The sequence below is a fragment of the Petromyzon marinus genome, unplaced genomic scaffold, assembly GCF_048934315.1.
Source record: "Petromyzon marinus isolate PM22_M1 ecotype Great Lakes invasive population unplaced genomic scaffold, UKy_Petmar_22M1.pri1.0 PM_G_Scaffold_7, whole genome shotgun sequence".
In the NCBI taxonomy this organism is placed as follows: Eukaryota; Metazoa; Chordata; class Hyperoartia; order Petromyzontiformes; family Petromyzontidae; genus Petromyzon; species Petromyzon marinus.
This window is the reverse complement of record NW_027423024.1, coordinates 4,319,305-4,341,547: the sequence shown is the minus strand read 5'-3', so window position 1 is coordinate 4,341,547 and position 22,243 is coordinate 4,319,305. Positions and strand designations below refer to the sequence as shown.

At 49.7% G+C, this 22,243-nt stretch overlaps 2 protein-coding genes and 1 long non-coding RNA gene across 4 annotated transcripts; 2 read left to right on the top strand and 1 right to left on the bottom strand.

The window, feature by feature from the left end:
• Positions 1-1,013: 1,013 nt before the first annotated feature.
• On the bottom strand, positions 1,014-8,897 carry LOC142920218 (protein LSM14 homolog car-1-like). 2 transcript variants are annotated; one of them, XM_076062704.1, is made up of 5 exons: positions 8,838-8,897; positions 7,925-8,107; positions 4,527-4,684; positions 2,820-3,027; positions 1,014-1,338 (listed from the first exon to the last, which is right to left on the bottom strand). In XM_076062704.1, the coding sequence occupies exons 2-5, from the start codon at positions 8,058-8,060 to the stop codon at positions 1,271-1,273; spliced, it is 570 nt and encodes a 189-aa protein (XP_075918819.1). In that variant the 5' UTR covers positions 8,061-8,107; positions 8,838-8,897; the 3' UTR covers positions 1,014-1,270. The 2 variants fall into 2 exon arrangements, with proteins under 2 accessions (XP_075918819.1, XP_075918820.1); XM_076062705.1 differs by having other exon boundaries at positions 7,940-8,107.
• A 5,873-nt stretch (positions 8,898-14,770) lies between these two features.
• Positions 14,771-16,050, top strand: LOC142920178 (uncharacterized). The gene is made up of 3 exons (XM_076062647.1): positions 14,771-14,834; positions 15,334-15,998; positions 16,045-16,050. The coding sequence occupies exons 2-3, from the start codon at positions 15,402-15,404 to the stop codon at positions 16,048-16,050; spliced, it is 603 nt and encodes a 200-aa protein (XP_075918762.1). The 5' UTR covers positions 14,771-14,834; positions 15,334-15,401.
• A 36-nt stretch (positions 16,051-16,086) lies between these two features.
• Positions 16,087-21,427, top strand: LOC142920154 (uncharacterized). Its single transcript, XR_012938689.1, has 2 exons — positions 16,087-16,231; positions 19,756-21,427. It is a non-coding gene; the product is annotated as an uncharacterized LOC142920154 (long non-coding RNA).
• The last annotated feature ends 816 nt before the right edge of the window (positions 21,428-22,243 follow it).

Sequence of the window (22,243 nt, the reverse complement as noted above, 5' to 3'; positions counted from 1 at the left end):
TCTCACACACCACGCGAAACCCTCGCGTAAACCGTAGCAGGTCGTAGAGATGGCGATCTACGCACACGGCGGTGGAGTGGATTTAGCGCACCCCGAACCCCACCTTAATCACTCACGCTGCGCTGCAGACGCGCGTCTTCTACACACACACACCGCGCGATACCCCGTGTAACCAGTGGCGGTCGTATAGACGGTAATAGATGTGTAGTGATGGTTGCATCACTACTGCGTACACGCACACGTGTGACGTCACTATGCGGGGGAGCGTCACTACCACGCCGGTGTACACACACACATGACGTCATCCCGGCTGGAGGCGGGAATGACGTTAGGGCCGGTTCTGGACTCGGGAGGCCACGAGGGTGGTGTGAGGTCGTGGCCCTCTCTGTGACCCCAGCTGGACACGTGACTGGACCCCAGTGGGGGCCGGGGGTCTAGAGGGCACCTCGGGGGGCATGTGGACAGCAAGTGGGGGGGGGGGGGGCTTCGAGAGGGTTCTCGAAGGGAGGCGTGGCCGGGGCGGAGCCTGGGCACGCCGAGGCCCATATAAGCAGCCTCCTCACGAGGTTCGAGGCTGCCCGTATCAAGAATGAAGATGCATCGTGAAGACGCCAAGAAGAGATCCGTGTGTAGGTCCCAGCCGGCGGACTCCAGGATAGCGGTAGACGTGTAAGTCCCGCCAAGACAGGAGGCTGTACCTCCCTAGGGTATCTGAGAAGTGTGTGTTAGCTAGAGTAAGTCGGTGGTCACCACCCTATGCGTAATGTAAGAGCTAACTGTTGTGTTCATTAATAAATAAGTGTTGCCTCCCAGGAAGTTGTGTGTGCACCTAATTCGAATCCACTACAGATGCGCACCTCACACACCAACCCCGGGCCGACACACTGCAGCCCCGCGCTCGCTCTCTCACGCACCCCGGCCCCGCACGCAGTCGCTCCACTCAAAAATCACAGACACCACGCCGAAGTTCGCCCACACGCGCACACAGAAATCGCACCGCACCGATCTTCTGAACTGAAGTTTATTAATGACGCGTCTAAAGAAAACCCTGTGCGGCCCAGTAGTAAATATTCCACGAGCAGCGTGTAGCCTATCCCTATTCAATCCCTGGGTGTACCCCCCACACTCTACTTCTCAACTCGCAGATGCACTCACGGTGTCGCACGGAAGCTGCGGGAGTCGGAGGCACGATGATCCAAGAGGTCTCCACCTGGGGTCGAGTCGTAGCGGCGCTCGCCAGCGTCCCTCGGACGCCGCGAGCGGCCGGGAGTCAGACTGGGGTGGCTGGATGGCTGGAGAACCACCTGAACGTTTTTTCACCTCCCTCCCTTTGACGCCCTGGGAATCCGAAGATCCAGGGTCACGTGGTGCTATCCTGCGCAGACCAATCGAGCGCCTACATTTCGATTTTAAACCGATGTTCCCGCCCTTACCTGGAGCGTGACTTTCCGTTGATGTCGTACATGACGACATGTACTGTGCTTTCGATAACAAAATACATTATTGATGTACGGTATTTTGGGAAAAAAATGCTTAAATTTACGTCGCACATTTCAGGAACGCATCACCAATGTAAATTGGGGTACTGCTCTACAATGCCCAATGTTCTGCTACACCATCTGCCACCCAACAAATCAAATTTGTCACCTGGAGCACCACACCAATTTATGTGGTTTCGGCAAACCAGAATGTTGAAAAAAACCCAAAAAAACAATCATATTTCCGTACGACGTCTCATTGGACATTACAAAATCGGGCATCAGGTGTTTGGTAAAAGATGCAGGTGGAGATCCGATCAGAAATCCTCTCTTCTCTCAATACCCAGCCAGTGAACAGGGTGGCCACAACCTCAGCACCACGATAGCACCTCGTTGAGATCAATATAGCAAGTTGCCTCTGGCAACCTCGTTTCTCACAAAACCACAGATTTTAAAAAAGAAAGTCTTCGTTCATCATCGCCATGGAGAAATGCATCGTGCAGGACCTTGAAGCCGCAATTAAATTTTGTTGGTGCAAATCTTAATTGGGTTAAGTTGTGGAAGAGGGGTAATTTTAAAACGTTTTTTTTTTTTATCAGGCAAGACACCGAGCTATATTTGCACTTTTTCAGAAGCCACTTTACCACAAATGATCGTTGAATAAAGCGGCTTTCTTGATAAACGCCGTTATTGCAAACAACAAAACCCATTTAGCACCACATTTGTATTATCTCGTGGTAGAAGAGTGGCTCTCGCACAACTACGAACCCAACGACGCAAAAAATAACTCGATTCTCAGCCACATCACGAGCGAATTATATCCAAATCGGTGGCTGGCTCCCCACCTTCCCATTCACCACAACCGCACAAGTGAAGCGTGGCAGGTGAAATAACCACCCCACCCCACATGACAAGACAGCGCGGCCTTCGCCGAGCAGTTCATTGACAGGGCACCAAATAATAACGCTTTAAATGACGGGTTATTTTGAAAAGGCGACAATTTAAAATACAATCACTGGGTATCACCATCAAGCGCAAAGTAAAAACAAAAATGCTCGTCCGCATGCACTACGCATTATCATCATCATCGAGCTGTTATACACAGAGCCTTTTATTTTCCTGCATGCGCTTACGGAAATAATTCCATGAAGATAGCTGCAACTCAACTGCGTTCAATTAAGATCGCATTGAAATCACGCAGTTGCCTCTAAACGAGCAAAAGGCGAAAACAACCCGAGGCAAGGCCACTGGGCAACGGAAACCACGTGGCATTAAGAGGGCAAAGGTGCAGCCCTGCAGTGCCGATGTTTACCGCACACCGCACCCCCCCCCCTCCCGTACCCGCAGCTCCTCCGTACGCAGGCTGCACGAAGGGACGGTGCCCGACTGCTGTGGCCCAGGCGTCGTGCCGCGCGTGGCCCGGGTGGCCGCCCGTGGCACCGCGGGGGGGTCCGGTCGGCGTGCCCGGCGCGGAGTGGCAGCTCGCCGCCGCTCCGATACCGCGCGCGTGGCAGCGAGCGGCGGCCCCCCCCGGGGTGCCCGGCGAGGACTGGACGGGGGGTGAGGGTGGGTTAGGCAGCAATTAGAACAAATCACGACGACGTACGCATGTCAAACTTCTTATGCACCTTCTTGGTTCTTTCGGTAAAGTCACCACGTAGAAGGGAAACAATAAAATGATAAAAATATGAAACTTTAAAATTCTCACGACGTTTCGACTGCAACACAAGCAATCATCATCAGGTGTAAAAACCACAGCAAGACATTTTTTTTTTTAAAAGTGGCAGGGTTTTTTTTAACGTTAGCACCACGGAGAGCGATTTGGCAGTTATTCAGATGGACGAGTCCATCTATGTTCGGAAAAGAGGAGGGGGGAGACGAAAATAATGGATGCGGTCTGAAAGCCACCGTAAGCGTGAACAATCAATTAAGACCCGAAATGGTTTATCAAATCCTTCCAATGATTGCTAAGCCAGAATTCCTTCCTCTCGGTTGAAATTGTCTCTGTGTTTGTATATGTGGATAGCCTCATGAACGAATCTCTCATGGTAGCCAGATGGCTTACAGAGAACCACTGGTCTTAGGAGGAGGGATAATTGCGATGTCATCACCCGAGAGCCAACCAGGTGCCAAGGGTTGCGCAATTCAGCCACTGGCACGCTGGCACCCGGGCTCGGATCTTGGTAGCCTCCTCCATCTCCTCCTCCTCAACCTGTAAAAACCCTCCACAGCTACCACTGTTAGCTAACTATTGTAACTCTCAAATGCAACTTTCATCAAGCCCCCCGAGTGTGAAGTGCAGTCTCCAACCTCGTATTCTCCACCATCTCTGGCTTCCTCGATTCCAGTGCCGTGAAGGGAAAATTTGCCCGAAATGCAGCCGATCAGCGTTGACTTTTTTTTCCACATTTTGTCAACATGTTGCCAAAGATGTCCCTTAAAGGCTTAAAGGACGTTCGGGGCAAGTGCAGTGCGAGCAACTACGAGGCCGGCAAAGCACACGGAGGAGGTGGGGAAGCCAGCACCACGCCCGACCGCCTTCTCCCAAGTGGCGATGTTTATACATCGCACCAGGTGCTCATTGGATAGACCTCAGGAAAAGCCCGGGACCGTTTCAGATAATTGTCACCTGGCGTTGGCCGTAAGTGGGAATCAAACCCCGGTGGGTCGTAGGCGGGTTTGTGGTGCAGCGCATCAACCACTGTGCCACCGCTCCCCTAAACCATGGCAAGATGTTAACTACCGCGCCTGGAATACAATAGGTCATGGGGTTTGATCCAGACCCCCGACGCCTGCATATTTTTGGAGTTTGCAACGTCCTCCCCCGTGGTCACGTGGATTTCTCTGGGTCATCCAGTTTCTATCTCCACGTTTTAGAACCGACGTGCATTTGGAGCATTTGGCTGCTGGAAATGTCCACGCGATAAGCCGCTTCGTTGAGCAAATCATTTGTGGCCAGGTCGCTTCTGAAAAGAGAGTTAAGTAGCTCGGTGGGCCTTACATGGTACAATAAATAGTTGAATGGTAAAGAGCGCCTGCACCTCTCACCTGCACCATGGCCACGTCGTGGTGCAGAGCGGACAGCATGTACTCGCACGGGGTCAAGTCCTTGATCTCGCTGATGCGAAAGACGATGTATTCGAAGACCTCCTCGCGAGGGGCGATGGGACGGTCGGCGGGGCGCCCCTCCGTCCCGCGCAAGCGCACTGCGCACACACAAAGACGCCCGCCGCCGGTACAGACCTCCACGTACCCGTTTGGTCAAGCGTTGTTACGGTCGAGAGCACCTATGCAGGTCGGAGCAGGTGCGTGGTTGTGGGTTTTGGGCGCCACTGTGGTGAGAAGTTAACTACCTCGCCTGGTATATATCGAAGGTCATGCGTTTCATCCCAACCCTGACAACACCTGCTGTATATTTGGAGTCAGCGAGGTTTTCTCTTCCCATGGGTCGAGTGGATTTCCCCCCCCCCCCCTCCAGGTCCTTCGATAAGCCACTTCGTTGCGTTACCTACCATTTGTGGGGAGGTCGCTTCTGAAAGAGCAGTATAGTAAGTGGGCCTTACCCGCAACCTAAACAATTGTTTAAAATAGTTTCTAGCTGGTTCAGCTACCTTCATCCTCCCCAGTGCTGATTTAATCATCTTTTTTACTAACACACCGCACCAGGTAACTTCACTTGAAGGCAGTCTACCTACGCGAAAACCAGAATGAGTTGGGATACAAGGCCACCACCGACGACGTTGTCTGTAGCCAGGAATCAAATCTAGCTCGCGGGGTTCCGAGCTGCACACATTTCTCAACTCTGCAAGCCAAAAATTGAGATTCATTTATTTCCTGCCAGAAGCTGTATTAAATATTCTTGTTTCTTTTGGTAAAGTCACGTAGAACGGAAATAATAAAAATAAAACATAATAAAATAAAAATGAAATTTATTTTATTTTTATTTAAATAAAATATAAATGAAATTTATTTTATATGTATTTTATTTTATTATGTCTTAGCTGTATTAAAACCAACCAATAGCCCGTCATCCATAAGCCATATGCCTGCAGGTATTGAATGTTTATGGGTATCAACATCACAAATCCCTATCATCACCGTCGCAAAGAAGTTCTCCATTGTGCCAATTTAATCCAGACAGGTGCCGTTGGCCCAGATCTGTGAACGAAGGCAAAAATGAATCTGGAACATTTCCAAATTAACTGTTTTGGGGCCTCTTCTTTGGTTCTTTCGGTAAAGTCACCACGTAGAATGAGAATAAAATAATAAATTGATAAAATAAAATAACACAATAATATTCTCACGACGTTTCGGCCACAACACAAGCGGCCTTCATCAGGTGAAGGGGTCGAGACTGTCTGGTAGGACAGCGCTGGAGTGTTTTGGGGCCGTCCAGAAATGACGTCACGCACCTGGGGGGGGGGGGGGGTCAGACATTTGTGACGACGTGTGACGACCGGGGGGGGGGGGGGGGGGGGGGGGGGAGTTTGATAAATGTGACGTCACATCAAAATGCGCAACTTTAAATATAGACAACACGTTCCACTTAATTAGACTTTTTAATGTTTTCTCCTACAAGATCAGAGTGCAGCGGCACATTAAATACGCACAACAATGACAACAATAGTTTAAAGCGATTTGAAGTGTGTTTTATTTTGGCGGGGGGGAGGGGGCAGAGCTTTGTGACGTCATATTTGAGGGCAGGGGGGGGGTCAAAAAAATCGTTCAGAATCGCGTGACGTCATTTATGGACGGCCCCTTAAGCGGCACCCTGCCGGGCTTTTTGGCCGGGGTCACGTGCCGTCTATGACCAGCCGCATCTCATTGCCCTGTGACTACCGACCCGGCTTCAACACTTGATTTTTGCGCGCAGCGTTTTAATACGTTGTTTTTGTGTGGAATTATTTGCTGGTTTATTCCAGAATGTTTCTGTTACGCGTCGTCGCTTTAAGATGTTCTGTGTTCAAATTTTGTTTGTTGCAGTTGCACCCCGACTTAAGATGCTCGCATGGCTCACAGGACTATACCTAATAAATGAAACTTGAACACGCGCACGCACCGAAACCACGAACTTGTTCAGGTCAACGGGGTTAATCGCGCGTTCGTGTTGGCATAGCTGTCAACCCCTTATCAGTGCCCCTAGATTGTTACAGATCGATTCAAACCCTTATTGGTCACCCCCTGCCCTTATAAATATAAACGTTTAGCCAACGAGGTCCCGTCGCAAGGGAGAAACGCAAACAGACGGACGAAACAATGTGTGCCCGTATTGAAACGGCTGTGCACCCAATAACCTTCGTTGAAAAATACTTGAAACCACTGCGACCCAGAATCAGCAAGAACAACAACCTCAGAACATTCGTGATTAAGCGGGTGACGAGTTGAAGAACTTTGCCCCAGTACAGCTAGAGGCGCCGGCCATAAATGACGTCGCGCGATTTTGGACGATTTTTGCCACCCCCCCCCCCCAAAAAAAGTATATAAAACACGCTTCAAATCTCTTTAAACTATTATCATTGTAGTGCGTATTTAATGTGGTGCTGCACTCCGATGTTGAAGGTGAAAACATTTATTAACAAGTCTATTTGATTAAGTAGAATGTTTCGATTTAAAGCTTTCGTGACTGCAGGGATTCATCTTATTGGCTCTTTCGGTAAAGTCACGTAGAATAGAAATAAAATAATAAAAATAAAACATAATAAAATAACGTTGTATTTTATGGGAAAATAAATAAATAATAAGCATTATACAATTTTTTTAAAAATAAAATGTTATTGCTTTATTTTTATTATTTTATTTCCATTCTACGTGACTTTACCGAAAGAACCAAGAAGATAAGTAGAACGTGTTGTCTATATTTAAAGTTGCGAATTTTGATGTGACGTCACATTTCTCAACTCCCCACCGCCCCTCGTCACACATCGTCACAAATGTCTGACCCCCACGTGACGCATCAATGGCTGTCATTTTAAACATTTCTGGGCAATTCCCACTGAGATTAAGGACTCTCTTACAAATCCAGGTTAATTGAAAACACAAAAGTACATACAGCAATCCAATACAATCATGATTTCATTTAGTTCTTTTCATTTATTTTATTGATTTTTTTCATCTACGTGACTTTACCGAAAAAAAAACAAAGACTATCTTATTTGTCGTTTGAGCATCTTAACACCTCCTGTTTGATTGCCCTGAAAAGGGTCAAACCCCTCTTTAATACCCCCCCCCCCACACATTGACCCCACGACACCCACACCAATCTGTCCAGAAGGCGACAACGTCGCCGACACGTTCACCTCCTCCTGGCAAACTTTCCCCAGCCCCAAGGCCTCCTCCTGCTGCTGCTGCCCGAGCGAGTCGCCTGTTAGGACGACTCAAGCGGCTTCATTAAACCCCTAACCCGCAGCTTCGGGGTGTCCACAGTCGCCCCGTGAACCACCCCTCACCCCCCAGTGCGTAACCTTTCGCCAAGACGACGGTGGAGTCGTCCGTGTTGATGTCACAGAGGATGCCCTCGTAGCGGATGCCCGCCATGGAGAGCAAGCTCATCCTGACGCCCATGCAGGCCGCCCAAGTGGCCATGGTCGCCGGCTCTGGCTACGGGCGACGAGAGGGGCTGGTGGGGCCGCCTTGATGGGGCCGGGCAGGAGGAGGGGGGGGAGGGGGGGGAGGGGGGAACTTGGCCCGGATCGTGAGACGACGACGATGGTGATGATGGTGGTGGTGTTGATGGTGTTGATGTTGATGGTGGTGGTGTTGATGGTGGTGGTGTTGATGGTGGTGGTGTTGATGGTGGTGGTGTTGATGATGATGGTGGTGTTGTTGATGGTGGTGGTGTTGATGATGTTGGTGGTGTTGATGATGATGGTCTTGTTGATGGTGGTGGTGTTGATGGTGGTGGTGGTGTTGTTGATGTTGGTGGTGTTGATGATGGTGTTGTTGATGGTGGTGTTGATGGTGGTGGTGTTGATGGTGGTGGTGGTGTTGATGGTGGTGTTGATGATGATGGTGTTGATGATGATGGTGGTGTTAATGATGATGTTGATGATGGTGGTGTTGTTGATGATGGTGTTGATGATGGTGGTGTTGATGATGATGATGATGGTGTTGATGATGGTGATGTTGATGATGGTGATGTTGATGATGGTGGTGGTGTTGATGATGATGGTGGTGTTGATGATGGTGGTGTTTATGATGATGATGGTGTTGTTGTTGATGGTGATGTTGATGGTGTTGATGATGATGGTGATGATGATGGTGGTGTTGTTGATGATGATGGTGTTAATGATGGTGGTGTTTATGATGATGATGATGGTGTTGATGATGATGGTGGTGATGATGATGATGGCAACAACCCACCGCGTGTCCCCCACGTGTTCACGGACACGCCACTGGCACTGCAATGCACTCTGGGTAGCGCCAAGTGGGCGGGATTGTGGGGGGAGGGGGAGGGGGATTTGTTTCTCTTCCGCTCAACGTCGTGGGTTTTTTGCTTTGCGTTTCATTTTAGTTATTTTTAATTTAATTTTTATTTTCTATCTACGTGACTTTACCGAAAGAACCAGGAATGTGAACTGCATGAAATATAAAGCGGGTCACGTGCACGCCTCTCGACCAATCGAAATACGCGGCGTTTTTTTAAACCAAGGGGCGTTTCCCCACCCCGCCCCGCCCCCTTGCACCCCCACCCCGCCCCATTACACCACGCCCCCTTACACGCCGCTCCGCCTCCTTCCACCCCGCCCCTTGCACCCACTCCACCCCGCCCCCCTCCACTCGCCCCGCCCTCTTCCACTCCGCCCCGCCTCCTTCCACCACGCCCCCTTCAAACCCCGCCCCTCCTCCACCCGCGTCTCTCCGTGACGGTTTGAAGGCCCAGTTCAGTTTTCAGTTTATTTTAGCCCTGTGAGCGATTCGGCTCTTGAATCGGGTGCAACCACAACAAACAAAAACACGAACAAGAAAAACATCTTAAAGTGACTATGTGACTGTGCAAACAGAAAATCCATGAAAAAAACAGCAAAATATTCCTGAAAAAAGTAGCCGTACACCAACGCTGTGTGCAAAAAATCCCAGTGGGATGCAAGTCAAACAACAACCACAAAAACTTAGATTAAGGCCATCAGTTTAACTCCGTACTACAACAAAACAAACATGTCCAAACCTAAAAACGTTTTCCAAATCACCAAAAAATAAAGCCATAATTGCAGCGTAACAGTGATCACAGGGACTGTGACCGAATTTTACAATTAACTACATAAATAACATGTAACACCAAATCCTAGAGCCATAGTTGGCTGCATGAGTTACTCCACAACAACAGAAGCATCGGTCTGAGTATCAAATTACTCAATGTACCTTTAAGATCAGCACGCTAAATCAAAATACAGATAATACTTTGCAGCGTCATCCGGAGCGAAACATTTTATTTTATGTTACGCCAATGAATAGCAGTGGCAGATAGGGGTGTACAACTCCTCGAGAGCAGTTTTGAGAGAAGATCTCATTGGTAGCGATTCAAGTTGCAGTTTATTGGCAATAGCATTCCAGACTCTGGGGGCATCAATAGCAAAGGCCCTTCCTACGGCAATAGGGAATGTGAAGCTGGTAAATGAGCGAAGACCTGAGGTCAAATTTGTTATTTGAAATAGAGTGGAGATCCAGCAGGTAGTCTGTGGATTTTTTGGTAAGTACATCGTGAATAAATAAGATCTGGTGCACAAGCCGTCGAACATTAAGAGACGTTAAGTTTGACCCAATGTAGAGATCACAGTGGTGAGTCCTATATGTGCAGTTCAATGTAAATTTTAAGGCCGAGTGATAGATGGAATCAAGCTTCTTCAGTACAGTACTTGGGGCTGATTTATACACGATGTCACAGTAGTCAAGTAGAGGCAGTATGGTAGCTTTTATCAATTCCAAACGGAACATTGGGGGGAAGCAGTGCTTGTGTCGATACAGAAAACCAATTTTTATTTTTGTCTTTTTACCAATATAATCAATGTGATCTTCAAAATGCAGTTTTGAATCCAGGATGACCCCAAGATACTAATAGATCTTGACTTGCTCTATTTTATAATTATTTAAGGAATGTAATTGGGGAAACATGACTTCCTGCTTTAGTCCTGGTGAGAAGCATAGCACCTTGGTTTTGTAGGTATTCAGGACTAGTTTAAGAGCAACTAGCTGATGTTGTAGTTTGTTGAAATCACCCTGTAGCTTAGCAATCACGTCATCCGGAGAGCGGCCAGCAGTAATCAGTATTGTGTCATCTGCAAAAAGATTTACCCTGGAATGATCCAGGTCAGTGCCCAAGTCATTGACATAAAGAGAGAAGAAAAGGGGGCTGAGGATGGAACCCTGTGGAACCCCTTTTGTTATCTTAACACTGTTTGACCTCCAACCATCTGTGAATACAGTTTGGGTGCGAGAAAAGAGGTAATTTTGTAACCATTTTACTGTGTTTTCGGAAAAACCGAGGCAACTTAATTTACTAAGCAGGGTGTTGTGGTCTACTGTATCAAAAGCTTTGGACAGGTCTAGAAAAAGACAGGTACAGTACTGCTTATTATCAAGGCTACTGTAAATGTGATTCAGAGAGTCTAATGCAGCAGATGTGGTGCTGTATTTTTTCCGAACCCAGATTGTTTTAGATGTAGTAGATTGTTGGTGGACAGGAAACTGCTAATTTGGTAGGTCAATAATTTTTCAAAAATTTTCATCAACGGGGACAAAATTGAGATAGGTCAGTAGTTATTTGGATCATCTTTAGGGCCCCCTTTGTGAAGTGGACGGACATAGGAATGTTTCCATTCTAGAGGAACTGATGCTTCTTTGATGGACAGGTTGAAAATATGGGCTATAGGTTTGTATATTAGGTGACCAACAGTTAGTAGAGCAAAGACGGGAGTACTATCTGCTCCGGAAGAGGAAGACCCTTTGAGGTAAGACAGTTGTTTCAGAACATTACTTTCGTGGATTGTCTGGAAACTAAATTCGTTTAATGTTTGGACAGGGGTGTAGGAATTTGCATGAGCAGAGGTGACTCCCAATACATTATAAAAAAAGATTACCAGCTTCAGAAAAATGAAGGTTAAAATTGTCAACTATTTTTTGGGGATCTGAAAAATATTCCCCATTTCGGTTAAGCTCAACGGGCAGATTGTCTGTTTTGGATGCCTTTTCGATATATTTGTTTTCAAGAAAATCCTGGCATTTCCATGTGATTCCAGGAGAGTGGAGGAAAAGTAGGCATTTTTTGCATGCCGTATTTTTTTGACGCATCTATTCCTTAAAATCCTGTATTCTAGCCAGTCATTGACCAAATTACTTTTCTCAGCACATGCCCAAGCCTTGTCCCTAGTTTTCATTAGCTTTGTAATCAAATGATCAAACCATGGTGGGCGGTTGCATTTAGTTTTAAATCTAACCAACGGAGCATGTTTGTTAAGAATTTGGAGAAACGTGTACCTGAAAGTCTCCCAAGCCGTAATCAGGTTGGGGATATCACAGACCTTGTCAATATCCGAGTGAAGCACATTATTAGCAAATGCCTGAGTGCTGAAGTGATCATAGAGTGCTTCTCAACCAATTTAGGGGGGCTTTGGGTCTGGCTGATGATCTCACTCCAAAAATGAAGGAGTGATCACTAAGGTTATTACCCAGAACACCAGTCAGTGTGAAATTGTGAGGGGCATATGTCAATAGGACGTCAAGCAGAGTTGACTGTCCCGAATATTTTAGGTTGGGTCTTGTGGGGACATTTATTAATTGAAACAGATTAAATTCATCTGCAAAATGTGTGGCCACGGCCGGCGGGTTTAGCCAATTCCAATTTAGATCACCCACTAAAACTATTTCACCTTTAGGGAGGCGCCCAAAAAGCTCTCTCAGTGCAGACGCAGCTTCAACATCCTTCCCACTAGGCGGTCGATAGCAGCACACTACCAATATCTGTTGATTATTTGGGAGCGTTATTTTGAGAGCGAGACCTTCAAAGCAACATTTTTTAAACAAGGAGTGAGCTAGTGAACAAGCTCCTCAGCCGCCACCATTTCAGTCTCCGACCGCCAGCGCTTCCTCTGCGTCTTCGTCATCAACAACTCCAAGTCCTTCGAGGACATCCACCAGTACAGGTGGGTCGGTGTGTGTGTGTGTCGGACTTAACGCATCCACAAGTACAGGTGGGTGTGTGTGTGTTGGACTAAGTGCATCCACAAGTACAGGTGTGTGTGTGTGTGTGTGTCGGACTTAGTGTATCCACCAGTACAGGTGGGTCGGTGTTTGAGTGTGTCGGACTTAGTGCATCCACAAGTACAGGTGTGTGTGTGTGTCGGACTTAGTGCATCCACAAGTACAGGTGTGTGTGTGTGTCGGACTTAGTGCATCCACAAGTACAGGTGTGTGTGTGTGTCGGACTTAGTGCATCCACAAGTACAGGTGTGTGTGTGTGTGTCGGACTTAGTGCATCCACAAGTACAGGTGTGTGTGTCGGACTTAGTGCATTCACAAGTACAGGTGGGTCGGTGTGTGTGTGTCGGACTTAGTGCATCCACCAGTACAGGTGTGTGTGTGTGTGTGTGTGTCGGACTTAGTGCATCCACAAGTACAGGTGTGTGTGTGTGTGTGTCAGACTTAGTGTATCCACAAGTACAGGTGGGTCGGTGTGTGTGTGTGTCGGACTTAGTGCATCCACCAGTACAGGGGGGTCGGTGTGTGTGTGTGTCGGACTTAGTGCATCCACAAGTACAGGTGTGTGTCGGACTTACTGCATCCACCAGTACAGGTGTGTGTGTGTCGGACTTAGCATCCACAAGTACAGGTGGGTCGGTGTGTGAGTGTGTCGGACTTAGTGCATCCACAAGTACAGGTGGGTGTGTGTGTGTCGGACTTAGTGCATCCACAAGTACAGGTGTGTGTGTGTGTGTGTCGGACTTAGTGCATCCACAAGTACAGGTGTGTGTGTGTCAGACTTAGTGTATCCACAAGTACAGGTGGGTCGGTGTGTGTGTCGGACTTAGTGCATCCACAAGTACAGGTGTGTGTGTGTGTGTGTCAGACTTAGTGTATCCACAAGTACAGGTGGGTCGGTGTGTGTGTGTGTCGGACTTAGTGCATCCACCAGTACAGGGGGGTCGGTGTGTGTGTGTGTCGGACTTAGTGCATCCACAAGTACAGGTGTGTGTCGGACTTACTGCATCCACCAGTACAGGTGTGTGTGTGTCGGACTTAGCATCCACAAGTACAGGTGGGTCGGTGTGTGAGTGTGTCGGACTTAGTGCATCCACAAGTACAGGTGGGTGTGTGTGTGTCGGACTTAGTGCATCCACAAGTACAGGTGTGTGTGTGTGTGTGTCGGACTTAGTGCATCCACAAGTACAGGTGTGTGTGTGTCAGACTTAGTGTATCCACAAGTACAGGTGGGTCGGTGTGTGTGTCAGACTTAGTGCATCCACAAGTACAGGTGTGTGTGTGTGTCGGACTTAGTGTATCCACAAGTACAGGTGGATCGGTGTGTGTGTGTGTCGGACTTAGTGCATCCACCAGTACAGGGGGGTCGGTGTGTGTGTGTGTGTCGGACTTAGTGCATCCACAAGTACAGGTGTGTGTGTGTGTCGGACTTAGTGCATCCACAAGTACAGGTGTGTGTGTGTGTCGGACTTAGTGCATCCACAAGTACAGGTGGGTCGGTGTGTGTGTGTGTCGGACTTAGTGCATCCACAAGTACAGGTGTGTGTTTGTGTGTCGGACTTAGTGCATCCACAAGTACAGGTGTGTGTGTGTGTCGGCTTAGTGCATCCACAAATACACGTGGGTGTGTGTGTGTCGGCGGTGGGTGGCTTACTGCAGCTACCATATCATGTGTCTTCTGCTGGAAGAAATAAAGCCTCCAGTTAAATTTTTGACTTGTTACACTGGTCTACAGCCAAAATGCTTTCGAGAAATAAACATGTAGTCCAACTTTACTAATTCTGTGTCACTGAGCTGTCCACTTGACACTGATGTTCCGGTGTGTCTGTTCCACCTGAAGAAGGAGACTTGTGTTGCCTCCGAAACGTCGTGATTTAATTGTTTTCTTTTATTTTGTTTTATTTGATTTTACCTCCGTGACTCCACCGTACAAATTGATTCTCAACATTGTTTCGTGAGGATTCGACTCCTTTTTAATCGCATTAAGAATCGACTCCCATTGACTTGCACGGGGAATCGGATTGTAGAGTTGTATTAGAAATCGATTGCTCATTGAATTGCATGAGGAATCGACTTAGAGTCTGAATCAATTCCTTGTCGACTTGTGTTTGGAACCGGTTCGTCATGTGGAGTTGGATCCGGGTCCGGGGGGTTCAGCATCGCCTGGTGAGTTTACACTCAGCGCTCACCACTACTCACCACTAGTACACTCACCACTACTCATCACTAGTACACTCACCACTACTCACCACTAGTACACTCACCACTAGTACACTCACCACTACTCACCACTAGTACACTCACCACTAGTACACTCACCACTACTCACCACTCACCACTACTCACCCCTAGTACACTCACCACTACTCACCACTAGTACACTCACCACTCACCACTAGTACACTCACCACTACTCACCACTAGTACACTCACCACTACTCACCACTCACCACTAGTACACTCACCACTACTCACCACTCACCACCAGTCACCACTAGTACACTCACCACTAGTACACTCACCACTACTCACCACTACTCACCACTAGTACACTCACCACTAGTACACTCACCACTCACCACTAGTACACTCACCACTAGTACACGCACCACTACTCACCACAAGTACACTCACCACTCCCCCACTCCCCCTCCCTCCCCCCCAGGACGAGGGACTTTGTCACCACCATGGCCAACGCGGCCTTCCTGTCTCACGCTCCGCACCCTGTCCCTGATGCTGTCCCTGCTGCTGCTGCCCCTGCTGTCCCTGCTGCTGCTGCCCCTGCTGTCCCTGCTGTCCCTGCTGCTGCTGCCCCTGCTGCTGCCCCTGCTGCCCCCGCTGTCCCTGCTGTTGCTGTCCCTGTTGCTGCTGTCCCTGCTGTCCCTGCTGCTGCTGCCCCTGCTGCTGCTGCCGCTGCTGTCCCTGCTGCTGCTCCTGCTGCTGTCCCTGCTGCTGCTGCCGCACTGCCGCTTGGCTCCCCGCTGTGCCGCTGGTGGCGCGGCTTCCTGGGCGCTCTCAGACGCTGCTGCTGCTGCACCACCACCAACACCACCGCCGCTGGCTGTGGTGTTGGTGGTGTTGGTGGTGGGGGTGGTGGTGTTGGTGGCGGTGGTGGCGGTGGTGTTGGTGGTGTTGGTGGGGGTGGTGGCGGTGGTGGTGTTGGTGGTGGTGGTGTTGTTGGTGGTGGTGTTGGTGGCGGTGGTGTTGGTGGTGGTGGTGTTGTCGGTGGTGGTGTTGGTGGCGGTGGTGGTGTTGGTGGTGGTGGGGGTGGTGGTGTTGGTGGTGGTGGCGGTGGTGGTGGTGTTGGTGGTGGTGGTGGCGGTCGTGGCGGTGGTGGTGGTGGTGGTGTTGGTGGGGGTGGTGGCCGTGGTGGCAGTGGTGATGGTGGTGGTGGGGGTGGTGTTGGTGGTGGTGGCGGTGGTGGTGGTGTTGGTGGTGGTGGTGGCGGTGGTGGCGGTGGTGGTTGCGAGCAACCCGAGGAGTGGGCGGTGGCGGTGGTGAGGGCGGCTGGGACGCCGCGCTCACTCCTCACGCTGCTCACTGACCGTGAGGACGACGACCAGGTGAGACCATGGGTGGGGCGCACAAGGATATGTGTCTGTGTGTGTAGGTCGACTCAGCCTCAAATGAGTACCTGGAGCGATGTGTAAACATCGCCGCTAGGGAGACAAAGGCGGCCGGGCATGGTGCTGGCCACCCACCCCCTCATGTGCCGTGCTGGCCTTTAAAGGCGCTCGCTAACAGCACTTGCTCCTACAGTCTGTTAAGGCTATACGGGGTATCTTTGTCTGTGCGCGGCACGGGCTAGAGAAGAGATGGAGTGACGTGGTACAAGAGGATGTGGAGCTGAGTCGACTTCCCGATGACTGGTACCAGCGGTGTAAAAATCGGCCTCTGTGGAGGAGGCTCGTGAAGGACGCTACTGGGCAGTTGGAGGCAGTCGCCCTCCAACAACAACGTCAGAGAATGAGGAGGTTTACCGCAGCCTTCGCTCGGAGGTTCGGAGAGCCGTGAGGTGCTGCAAGGATGGGTGGTGGTCGCGGGGTGCTGAGGAGATGGAGTCTGCCTCAGTGGCCCGTGATCACAAATCTATATTTAACTCCATCAAAAAAGTAACCTGCAGCGTCACACCTATTACCATCATTAGGGGAAAAAACGGTGATCCAATCTCCGACCCCCAGGAACAGGTTTGAAGATTTGCTGAGCATTTTTTGGGAGGTCCTAGGGGAGGGGAAATCCCCCAACCTGGAAAACATCGTGGGACAAAGTGGGGATAACCCTGCTGAGGCTGCGGTGCCTCATATATTGGAAGAGGAAGGCACCCCCTGTGAGTGGCTGGCTGAGGTGCCATCTGTTGAAGAAGTACTGAAGGCGATCCGGAGTCTGAGACCAGGAAAGGCACTGGGTAGAGATTATCTCCCAAGCAAAATGCTGAGGGAGGGTGGCATTTGTGCACAGACTGCCCTATATGACATCATAACAGCAGTCTGGACCACTGGACGGGTTCCGCAGGATTGGAAGGATGCCCTGGTGGTCCCCCTCTTTAAGAAGGGGGACCGCACAGACTGTAACAACTACAGGGGCATCTCATGCCTCAGTGTGCCGGGAAAGGTCCTTGCAAGGATTATTCAACATCGCCTTGCCAGGCACGCTGAGGCGAGGCTTGCAGAGCCCCATTGCGGTTTCAGGAAAGGACGGTCCTGCAAAGATGCCATATTTTCTATCGGTCTGCTACAGCAGAAGTGTAGGAAATTCTACATCTCCGCTTTTTTGACCTGCTCAAGGCCTATGATACCATCAGTAGGCCTGGGCTCTGGTTTGTTCTTAGTGCTTTTGGAGTCCCTAACCCTCTGCTCATGGTCATTAAGGACCTTCATGATGGTGAGCGGGCCCGGGTAGAACTTCGTGGCCGGGGTGCGACAGTGATGTCCTCTGGCTCCCACATTATTTAACATCTATTTTGACCACGTAGTTCGTGAAGCCTTCAATAGCTGTACCGGGGGAATCTCCATTTGGTACAGATATAAGGGAGTCTGATCGATGCCCAGGTGTGGTCAAGGGATGGCTCCCTATTGCTCAACCACGTTATGTATGCCGATGATTTGGTAATTGCAGCTCATTCAGAGGAGGAGTTGGAGATGCTGGCTGCTGAGACTGGAGCGTGCCACTAAGAGATGGGGCCTTACCATCACCCCCACCAAAACTAAGCACCTGCCTGGGTATTTTGTACCATCGGACACTCCACCCCCACAACTCCCAATCGGTGATGGGGCAGTTGTGGAGAGAGTAGAGAGATTCCCATATTTATTTTTTACCTACGGGACTTTACCGAATAGAACCAAATAGTATGAGTTTCCCATACCTGGGCAGTGTGCTCATGACCGGCTCCAGTTTAACAGCAGAGGTCTCACTCCGAATCAGTCGAGCAGCAATATCTTTTCATCGGTTGCGTGACGCTGTGGAAGCTACCTGTTCTATCGCTCCGCACTAAGCTTCAGGTCTTCTCGGCCACGGTCATTCCCTCCCTTCTCTACGCTTGCGAAACGTGGACCCCCCTAATGGAACATCTTCACCGGTTAGAAACAGTTAGGCTGGCCTGCCTACGATCCATCCTGGGTTTAACCAGACTGGATTGTGTGAGGAGCTCACAAATCCTTGAAAGATCTGGGCAAGGTCCCATCGGTGAGCTCCTCCGGCGGGCAAGGCTGCGATGGCTGGGTCATGTAGCCCGCATGCCCAGCCACCGCATGCCGAAACAGCTTTTGTTCGGCCGGATTGAGGGGGCTAAGCGGGCGCGGCACGGGCTAGAGAAGAGATGGAGTGATGTGGTACAGGAGGACGTGGAGCTGAGTGGACTTGCCGATGACTGGTACCAGCGGTGTCAAGATCGGCCTCTGTGGAGGAGGCTCGTGAAGGATGCTACTGGGCAGTTGGAGGCAGTCGCCCTCCAACAACAACGGAGGGCGGAGGAGCGACGCTCAGAACAACGAGCGGAGCGCCGGGTGGCTAAAGCACAGCAGGTTGGCACAGTAGGGGGCACAGGTGGTGCATCAGCCAGTCATCTCAGTCAGTCGACCCGTGGCACCTGGGTCTGCCCCGTGACCTCCTGCCAGCGGGCGTTCGACACTTCACGTGGCCTCAGGGTGCACATAGCCTGGCACAAGCGTCGTGGTGACGTCACCGCCACTTAGTGGCGAATGGCGGTTGTTGTTGTTGTTGTCTGTGTGTCTGTGTGTGTGTGTCTGTGTGTGTGTGTCTGTGTGTGTGTCTGTGTGTGTGTGTGTGTGTCTGTGTATCTCTGTGTGTGTCTGTGTGTGTCTGTGTGTATCTGTGTGTGTCTGTGTGTATCTGTATGTGTCTGTGTGTATCTGTGTGTGTCAGTGTGTGTCTGTGTGTATCTGTGTGTGTCTGTGTGTATCTGTGTGTGTCTGTGTGTGTCTGTGTGTATCTGTGTGTCTGTGTGTGTCTGTCTGTCTGTGTGTGTCTGTGTGTTTCTGTGTGTCTGTGTGTATCTGTGTGTCCGTGTGTGTCTGTGTGTGTCTGTGTGTGTCTGTGTGTGTCTGTGTGTCTGTGTGTATCTGTGTGTGTCTGTGTGTATCTGTGTGTGTATATCTGTGTGTGTCTGTGTGTATCTGTGTGTCTGTGTATGTGTGTGTGTATGTGTGTGTGTCTGTGTGTCTGTATGTGTGTGTCTGTGTGTATCTGTATGTGTGTCTGTGTGTATGTGTGTGTGTCTGTGTGTGTGTCTGGGGAGCGGTAGTGTAGTGGTTAGCGCTACACTGCGCTACGAACCCGGCGACTCGATTCCCGCTCACGGCCAACACCGGTGACGATTATTTGAACCGGTCCCGGTCCTGGGCCTCCCCTAGGTCGACTCAGCCTCAAATGAGTACCTGGTGCTGTGTGTAGACATCGCCACTGGGGAGACAAAGGCGGCCGGGCGTGGTGCTGGCCACCCACCCCCTCGTGTACTGTGCCGGCCTTCATAGGTGCTCGCTAACAGCACTCGCCCCTACAGTCTGTTAAGGCTACACGGGGGATCTTTGTCTTTACCTTTGTGCATCTGTGTGTGTGTGTGCTGCATCAGGACGGCATGGAGCCAGGATGTATTTGCAGCGAGGGCTTTGCTCACCGCTCTCTGGGCTCACCGCAAGCTCCACGCCAGCTACAAGAATGACGGCTGGGACAGGGAGCACTTCCTGTCACAAAGATTCCTCGAGCAGCAGCGGCGTCAGCGTCAGCGGCAGCTGTGGCAGCAGTGGCAGCTGTGGCAGCAGTGGCAGCTGTGGCAGCAGTGGCAGCAGTGGCGTCTGTCGCAGCGGCCGCAGTATCAGCGGTAGTAGGAGCAGTCGTGGCTGTGGCGTTGTTGATTTTGTTGTTGATGTTTATGATGTTGTTGTTGATGATGTTGATTTTGATGATGTTGATGATGTTGATTTTGTTGTTAAAGATGTTGATGTCGTTCGACTGGTGGGCTATGGGAACGAGGTAACGACGGTAGAATCTGCCGGTGGAGCGAGCCTCTGGAACAAGCGAGACCGTTCGGGAATTGGGGAGATGCGTGGGAGAATCGGGGCTGTTGCAGTGGAGGTCTCCGCCTGTTTGAGTGAACGCGTTTCTACAGTAAAGAAACCATCTCAAGATAAGTGTGACAAGTCTTCATCGCACATGCAATGAATGCACTTGGCACACGCCACACACTCAGAATGCAATTTGACTCGACGCAATCCATTCCTAGAATGAAATTGTTCCGCCGTCCACCTGGTCACCAAATAGTCCAGTGGGTTTATGAACAAACACATTCTCTTGCGGAGGGAGCTGGTAGGAACGTTGGGTTGCTCGGTCAATGGCTAGGGTCAACGGCGGCACCACGTGGTGTATTCCGCAAATATGCCCGACTGTGAGGGCGGGCACTAGCTGGCGTGAGTAGGTTACACGTTGAGTTTAATAAGGGCACCACGGGGTGACCAGCCCCTCCCCACCCAGCCCCACCCCTCCCACCCAGCCCCACCCCTCCCACCCCTCACCCAGCCCCTCCCCACCCTCCCCTCCCCACCCAGCCCCTCCCCACCCTCCCCACCCAGCCCCTCCCCACCCTCCCCTCTCCACCCAGCCCCACCCCTCCCATTTTTGGATGCACGACGGACGGACGGACACAATAATCCCCTGTGGGCTGGTGGTGTAACCAGGAGGTTCCTCCCAGTATCATTGAGCTTCAAATCTAATTGATGCGTAGATTCGAATCGCAACCCTTGCAGTCACTAATCTACATAGTCAACACAGTTTGATTGTTTTTTTTATATGCCAATTAGGACATAGTTTCATGATGTTTAAGTCTCAGTGCGAGTGATATACGCTCGTCATTGCCTTGCTGCTGCTGCTTGAACGAGCGTTGGGGAGCGGTAGTTGTAGTAGCGGTCACCACTGTGCCGCGCTACGAACCCCCGGACACCCGAGTTCGATTCCTTCCCACGGCCAACACCCAGTGACCAATAAAAAAAAACGTCTGCAATTCTGTTTAACTTCCAGTAGTAGTAGGCTTCTTTAATAACGAGGAATAACGTGAACAATAAACATCTACATTAACATTCAGAAGTTGTAGGCTTCCGTGACCAATGTTGACCATAATAGACGTTGTTTTTGGGTTAGATCGTGTCGTATTATTGCTCTTTGGTGTTGGCCCCACTTTTGTATGCTCTGGTGGTGTGTGACGTTACGGTGTTGTAATTAAATACACATTGACGACAATGTAAAATAAAGCAGTTTGTTTCGTGTTGTTTCTTTGCTGGTGGGTTGGGGAATTGAGAACATTCCACACATGGAGTTATTTCCTTGACGGTGGCTTTCATAAATAGGTGGGATAGCAAGATGAGTAATTTTATTATCACTTTCATGTGATCACACGACCAGGTTTCACATGTCTGCATGAAGTCTAGGGCAGTAAGACTGTTTTTAGAGTGCTCGACATACAATTTTAAGGTTGGTACCGTATTTTCCCGCATATAGCCCGCAGACGCATATACCCCACAAAAATAGCATTTTGTGTAAAACAAATTTCAGATATTCTACCGACACTTCTTTCAAATGTTTCTTGCCGTTGGTTTTTCACACCTGATGATAACCGTTTGTGTTATGGCCGAAACGTCGTGAGAATTTTGATTGTTTTATATATATTTTATTATTTTGTTGTTTCCCTTTAACGTGACTTTACCGAAAGAGCTAAGAATATGAATTACTGCAGTCACGAAAGCTTTGAATCAAAATTTCAGACAGCCCGCACCTCCATATACCCCGCATGCATTCATAGATTTAACGTCGTTACCGCAGCTTAATTCCATCATTAAAACGAAGTTTACATTTGTAATACATTACACTATCAATTGTTAACATTAAAATCATAACTTGCACAAAGAAAACAAATTAACCAGAAACGAGTGAACTTAAAACAGTAAATAAGTAAGAAAAGTAAATATCCAATAAATAAATAACACGTAACTGGTAGATAAGTAAATAGTTTTAGCACTGGTAGATTGCGCACTGCGCAGACAATAGCGGCACTACGGTAACGCCGTGGC